General features: G+C 46.0%; 1 protein-coding gene across 2 annotated transcripts in view; it reads right to left on the bottom strand.

The window, feature by feature from the left end:
- Positions 1-7796, bottom strand: part of LOC143214819 (uncharacterized) — a 35193-nt gene that overhangs the window by 2912 nt on the left and 24485 nt on the right. For both annotated transcript variants that reach the window (XM_076436256.1, XM_076436257.1), the window contains one exon: positions 200-370. In XM_076436256.1, coding sequence (XP_076292371.1) covers positions 200-370 — 171 coding nt within the window. The remainder of the gene's footprint in view (positions 1-199; positions 371-7796) is intronic.

The following is a 7796-nucleotide window of genomic DNA, read 5'->3' as shown; positions in this document are numbered from 1 at the left end:
CTCGATTAATTCAGAGTGGTTTTTAAGAAAACCGATGGCATGGTCAAGAAAGGGGAATCTTAAGGAATAATAAAACATTAACGAACAGAAGATTGTGTATGCTGATGTTACCGAACAATATGGAATGTGCCCGTAGTGAAAGAAACTTTAAGGACAACCTAATATTTCAGTCAGACTTTCACGAATGTGGACCACTTACCAGTGGGTAGTGGCATTGGTTCCGTGGTTGGATGATGAGAAAGGGGTTCACCAGGGTACGAGAATGCTCCACCAGGGATTGGTGAAAACGAACCACCGCTGCTCACCGGAGGTGCTGGATAAGACGGTGCTGACGATGAATAGGCCCATTCTGTCGTCCCTGTACTCGTGTCTGAAACAAAATAATTCCTCGTGTCAGTCCAATCTTCAATTAACCATTGTTATCATGATCGGCCACGAAATAATTAACAAATGTCGATTAACATCTACTGAAATATTGATCGCGGTCCTTGGCGACTTCCGTCGGACGTCCAATGAATCTCCAAGTGGCTCGCCGAGTAAAAGTGAGAAAACCAAGAGGAAAACGTCGCGCGCTTCGCTGAGTCATCGTCGATGATTCGGCGAGGCTCTCTGGTCTTCTTCGTACCTCGATGAGAACGACGCGACGAGTCAGAACGATTATGAAATACATATATATATATATTCGAGTACGATCGCGGCAGATCCGAGGAATAATGTTTCACGAAAAAGTCGCCGGCGACACACAATACTTCTTCTTTCCATTATTCCCCTCGATGAGCCGTTTCACCTTTCATTCGGCATCTGTAACACTAGAGTTTGCTTCCCGTACCCGACGGCCTTCGAGGATTTATTTAAAACGACCCCTCGCCGCTGATTTTTATCGTTTTCCGTCGCTCGCTGCTCCGGCGAGCCCATTTCTCTATCGGAAAATTGTAATTGCTGCGTAGTTAAACGATCAATTAGATAGAAAATATAATCTCTTATTTTATTTTCTCACCTATTTAATGAAGTTATAATTTATCTCCCTGATTATTTGTTTGCGAGCCGGTAAAGGTGTCTGATTTCGTAACGAAAGATACCAAAAAGCGACGAAATAAAAATTTCAGCGAACACAGTTTTTTTTCGTAGCTTCTCTACTAAAAGTTGAAATTGTTCATGGTTTGTGCAACGTGTCTGAATTTTTTGGGGCCTCGCGAACGCCTCGAGAGGCGATTTTCGTTGCCAGAAGCCCCAGGCATGAATTTCCCACGAAGTCACGGGAGAATGTGGAACACGTTCCCCGTAAAAATCCGACGGCAGAGTTCAAAGAACTGCGCGTGTATCATCGTCGCGTACTCGCATACGCGATGCTAGACTCGTTTGACAGCGAGAACTGAGCCGGTGGAAAGTCCGTGCATTGGTGATTCTCGACGGAACGCTCGATGACAAAACCCGCTTCTTCAAGGGCGCCGTTCTGTCGATTCCGGGAAGACCCGTGCTACCGAGAAGCCCCGGGTGCTGAGATTTTACGACTGCTCTCTGCCAAAAATTCAAAATCTCTCGCTACGCACCATCCTTCCACAAACTTACGAGAAAATAACAGAGCAACCTTCTGATCCTAATGGCAGCATGCTTCAGACCGGAAATTTTGTCTGATCACCGACTGATTCTACTTACTTTCTCCAAGTACGGGAATATGTATAGTGGAGCGGTGCGATGATTTTGGTTTCTATGTGCACAGCGGATTTCATGCATTTATGGGGAAAATGAGTAGGTGTAATTTAAAGCAGTAAGACCGTTAGAATTATTAAACATATTAATAAGGAAATAAGTTTCTATTTCGTTCCAGTTTATCGCAATTCAGGCAGAGAATTTTTATTTTGCATAAAGATCCGCTGTCTATTAATTACATTGGTTCGATTTTCCCGCGATGTTTACCAAGCCGCCTCGATCCTCGATCTTCACTATACCTATACCCTTGTAGGTTACTTGCTCTGTATACTTTGGTTTTAAATCTCTCACGAGATTTTCTCAATAAAAAGAAAATAATATTTTTGTGTTGCTTACTGGAACTCACTGAAAATTCCAGGCCACAAAGCGAACTTCCCGAGTGTTCTCTTAGTCTCTACTTAATTCCTCAAAGTTTCTACTCGACCACAAAACGAGCGAATCGCACATACGGTTCCCTTTCCATTTGACCGAACTGCCAGTGAAAATGTGTATACGCCAGAATTCGCCGCAAGGAAATTCGAAAGATTCCGTGGAGACTCGAATGCAGATCCGGAGGCCGTTTACGAGGGAATTAGCAACCGTTAATTACAAAACCGCCGCGCCGACCGTTTTCTTGCGCGTCGCAACTCGTAGCAAGCTTCGAGGGGATTACGAAGCGTGCAACCGAGTCAATGGCGAAACCAGAGATTTATCGGCTATTAAAATCGACGGTTTTCTAATCAATTCTCTCTGCGACTACCCCGCCTTGACCTGCCGCGTACCCATTGTACCTGGTTTCCATTAGCGTGTTCTACAATACGATTTTCTTGTACGGTTCGGAAAAAAAAGATCGGCACACGTTCCCGACACATGAGATTGATCCATATTATCGAACAATGGTTGGATTTTTACCTGAACCGAGAAAAATCAGTGGACCAGTGTTAAATTGCCGTTCAACAGCGTTGCATAAACCTAGTAGAAAGTTCGGTCCGGAACACTGAAGAACGATCCAAAGAAATCGCAAATTCCAACTCGAACGACAGAATTTTGTAGCCGGTTTGCTTTATGTAATTTTATAATATTTTTCTGCCGACTGTTTACGTGTGTTGAGTAACAGGAAAATGTTCTGTGAAAATGTCGGAGAGGTTTCTAAATATACACTATTTTACTAAATTGAAAATACTGAATATTAAGATTGAAAAAAATTCTGAAAAATTATACAAGTTGCGAATTTATAAAAATTCTTAATTTAGCAACAACGAAGACTATTTCACTGTATTTTCTAGCTATGCGAGATTGCCAGATATTACACAAAATTGTTTTTAGAAAAATATACTTCCCGAGGAATTGTCCGCAGGGAAAGTTTCCGGTCAGAAAAGGTGACAGTCTGTCAGGTATCCTCGGTCCAGGGGAAGCCGGTGCGGCGTGAAAGATAAGGTCGAGGTCGAGGGTCCCCTGGCAAAACTGTCGTTACGCCTACCGGCCGTGGAAGGTCGAGGTCGTTTCGGAATTCTCAAAGGGGACCGCCTCGGGGATGGGGGCGTGCGGGTGATTACCGAAAATGGCCGTGTATTTGCCGCAATTACCGGAACAACGGTAACAAAACAAAGGCACACCACCGATGGGTCGGCGTTCGGACGACCATCTGTTGGATAATAGTCCGTTTCGAGCCTCTTCAGGGAAGAGGAGGGAGCTGGTTCTATGAACTAGAAGCTGGACGAACGGAAGACGAGAGTAAATCTCGCGATCATCCCCTTCTGGCACGTGAAAACGAATGACATCATTTTAATCAGTTGAACATTTCACATTCGATCATTTTCCGTTGAATCAACGAGACTCTAAAAATCTCAAACAACAGCGGATGATCTCCAAATAAAATAATGTTCTCCTTTCACATTCTTCGCTATCATAAAAAAATCAACGAGACATTCAAGGTGATCAAGCTATGTACAGGATGAACATGATCGACTATGTTAAAAACAGCATCAATGCACAGAAGAGCAATGCACTGATCATCCAATCCACCAGAAGCCTCCAATCAATCACCAGTTCGATTCACTGGCAAGACAAAACAACGATCCATTAAGGATCGCGATGGATCAGTGACGATCGAGAAGGAGCGGATAGGACGGGGGGATCAACGATCTATTCCCCGGGCTTTCTCATCGTTGACTCAGCACTCATTGATCGTCTCGGCACGGTCACGGTGTTGTTCTCGGGAGACTGTTCTTGGAGTCGCGTAGTTGTAGTCGATCCTGACCGAAGGAACGCACGAGTCCTGACCAAAGGAACTCCGAGTTGTTTACTACTTCCTTCTCTCTCTCTCTCGCTCTCTCTTGTTCTCTATATTTATCTCTGTCTCGCTCACTCTGTTGCTCTGCGGGTGTGAAACCACAGTGAGGTGGTTTTGGTGCTTAGTCCCCCGACCAGCCATCTACTTAACGAACCGTCCATCGACCGCCGTCATTTCGTCGTTTCTCGGTTTCTCTCCCACCTAACCCTGCCCCATACCCGGTCCCCTGTGCTACCGCTAGCCGGTGGTTCGATCCTCGGATCCTCATCTTCCTCCCCCGAAGAGATCGGTCTACTAATCCGCGCGGAAATCGCTCGGATGCCTCGAGACGTCTCGTTGCATCGGCTAATGGCTCGTCTAACCGATCCGAGCCGGTGATGTACCCAGAGGATGATGTTCCGCGTTACATAGCACCGAGCGGATGTCCTCGAGTTCATTCCAGGCAGGATCTGAGACGTTCATATTATAAATAGAACTTAGGGCATCAGAAGTGCTGCAAAATTGTCAGCAGCTCGATAACTTGTAGCTGCGAGAATGGGAGATGTCGGGTAGAGGATGTCGCCGAGATTTCTCATGGGTCCGCGGATCAGGCCAGTTCTCCGCGGATCCCGAAGACGTCTCGCAGGGAAACACAATCCCCGGGACAGGATACCTGGCGCAAGAAGAAATCGGTGACGGTAAGCGATACATATGCGGGGCAACAAGAGTTTCCTGGCCGCTCGTATGCGTAAGACTTCTCTCTCTCTGACCGTTCGGGACGTTAGGCAGGCTTTTGCCAGTGTTTATACGGGCCCTGATGCATAAATACGTGTGTGTCATATACACGCGAGCACCGCGGGAGAGGGTACCGTGCGTGTGTCGTCATTCGTGTCGGACAGGAATATCGAGACGACGCAATATCGACTTACGTTACACGACCAAACGAGCATCTATCTCGGTGGGAAACGAAGCCCCACGGCTTCGTCTGTTCGACGTTGTTCCTCGCGTCCGATCTCTTTCCGACTTTGAACCCTCCTTTCGAGAAAGCACTCGAGAACCAGCCGTGCTCTGTCCTTTCTAGTTTGCAACCGATCTCCTGGAAATTCTTCGCGAAATCGAGCAAATCGATTGGAGGATACCGAGCAGTTAATAAAAAATAAATGAGAAAAGTCTGGAAACCAGATGAGAATCGAACACAGAGCTGGGGAAAATAGTATTTTAAATAGTAACTCATTCTATTTATCTTAAAGTATGTGTGCAACGTTGACAGTAAAATATTTTATTTGATGCAGTAACTTTTCAAAATAAAATAATTTATTTTTGAGGCAGTAATTTTTTTGAAAATAGTATTTTATTTGAAGAATATTGAAAATATTTGTATTTTGTCTTTATCTTCAATTTCAATTTTAAATATTATTGCTGAAATTAATGGTTCGAATTCAATAGATTTACGAGTGTAAATCGTTTTACGCGGTTTCTCAGAGTATTATAACAATGCAAAAAGTAAAATATTTTATTTTCTGGATCAAATTGTTGAAATAGAAATATTTTATTTTCGAAATTGTATAGCTTATCTAAGATACTATTTTCTTTAAGCAAAATAAAATCTAAAACATTAAATAGTATTTGAACCTCTGGGATCAAGTTCCCAAATGTCTCTCTCTAAAAGCCTCATGAAGGCGAATTACGGACAAGAGGGACGCAAATGAGTACAATGAATGCAGATCGCCAAGACTTCCGTAAGGCCCCACAAAGACTCGACGAGTAATACTCGCAATTTGCCGGGTACTTGGCATGGTATCGAACAATTCTGAATTCGAAAAGAGGAGAGCCGCCGCAATCGTCCGCCATTACGACACGAAGGTTCGCGAGTCTCTGATAATTTGCCGGGGCAATCCACGGTTCGTCAGTCTGTTGCGCCCGATTCTCCGACGACGGTTGCTCTCGAGGACCGATCGCCGATCGAGACAGGCCAATTACGTTCGTCCTGCTCGCGTTTTCGCGCACTCGCCGTTATTTCCCATTGAGAGTCGGGGCCCGTCATTCATCGGTCGGCGATCCACAAAGGAGGAAATCTGTTTAGCAAGGGCCCGAGGGGCCCGCGTTTCGCACGCACGCCGCAATTTGCTCCGCGGCAGAACAATGTCGTAGCTTCTGGACGAAAGATCGACACGCTTCTTTCTTCCTCCGTCTCTCGCCACTGTCCCCCTTTTTTCCTCTCACTTTCTTGGGTCTCGCCAGGGCCCCTCTACCCGTTTTCCCTTCGGCGAGATACCTTCCGCGACGCGTTTCGCGGGGCCCTCTTTCTTCTCTCCGCTACACGTTCGCGCGTAATTTCGAGGCTGAATGAAGAGCATGAATGGAGCCGGGCCCTGAACGGAGCGCCCGGAAACTCCTCAGGCCCCGGGCGTCCCCCTCTCCCGACCCCCATAGTGCTCGGGATCATCGATTTCACACGAGAATCTCGCCGGCGATTATGCACGTGGCCCCGGACTTCGCCAGTTTTTGGATGCGTGCGTCTGCCGGAATCTAATTGTTCCCTTTGGCGACGGAACTGCTGTAAAATTTTGCGAATCATACACGTCGTTAATTTGTCATTTAATTGAATTCTTGATTTGCTTCGATCTTGATGGAATTTTAAATCTAATGGACAAACTTCTCTTTTGCAATTATAATTATAAGTTTCTTTCCGAGTCTCCCTCGATTCAAAGCGTCCGACTCGGCGTAAACCGTGTTCCCAGTATCAATCCAAAATCCTCCAGATCTGAAGATGTAAATGCAGGCCGGAAGCAGCGAATTAAAATTTTGAAAGGCCTTTCGAAGCATCCGAAAATTGATCCTTTGTGTCCTCCGTGAAAAGAAGGACTGCGGCTAGCCGCAACGCGTCTCGACGACTCTCGTCGTTCTACAACAATCGTCAACCTCGGTTCTCACTGTCCAAAAAGACTGGTGATTGTCGATAGCGTTCAGAAAAATGTTCTCGAAACGTTTTCAATGAAAAATTCCGTTCTTTGTTCGGGGTCGAAGAACTGCCGATTATGAAGATTTTCGGCGGAATCGGAGGATCCCAGGATCACCGAAAGCGACATCGATTCGTAATCAATTGTTCACGCTCAGATCGGACCGTTGATTGGCGATCAATTAAGTTTCGACGGGAAAAAAACGCGATCGGCCTAAAGAAACCGGCGTTTCTTGTCGGTCCGATGGCTCCTCGCACGGGCTTCCATAGTGCTGGATTCTCCAGGGCCCTGTTACCGTTTATCGGCGAGCTCAAACGAATCGTCGGCTTGGTTTTTCGGTCGGAATCGTCGCCCGGAACATGCTTTTTCATCGAGCGATCGTGCACGTACGGAACCGTTTTCCAGGATCGTTTCGAATCGACCGACAGCCATGAATTCGGCTGGACAGCTCGGCGAACCTGTTTCCACGCTCCTTTCTTCTCTTGCAAAATGATCGTTCGATATGCAATTACACGATAAACAATTTTCCCATCACGAGATGAATAAATATTCTGTGGCCCATTTAACAAATGCCTGATGCATTGAATTTAGGAAGAAGAGTGAATTGTTCATACAGAGATGCAATCCGTGGAAAGATGGATCACGTCCGGAGTGATCCAGAGGATCGTCTGAATGGTCAGGCGGACAAAGAGGTGGCGAGAGGGGGTCTTCAGGAATGGTGAACGGAAGTACACCGTCGAGGTAGACGAATTAGGATCGAAAGGAAGCCAGCCGATGCTGTTCGTCTTCTGGTTCTTTTCCTTTTTCTTTCTTGCTACACGAAATCCCTGTACTCGTAACATCCGAGCCGGTACATTGGCTGGGTCGTGTCTATA

The sequence above is a fragment of the Lasioglossum baleicum genome, chromosome 13, assembly GCF_051020765.1.
Source record: "Lasioglossum baleicum chromosome 13, iyLasBale1, whole genome shotgun sequence".
Lineage (NCBI taxonomy): Eukaryota > Metazoa > Arthropoda > Insecta > Hymenoptera > Halictidae > Lasioglossum > Lasioglossum baleicum.
This window is presented reverse-complemented; position numbering and strand designations above follow the sequence as displayed.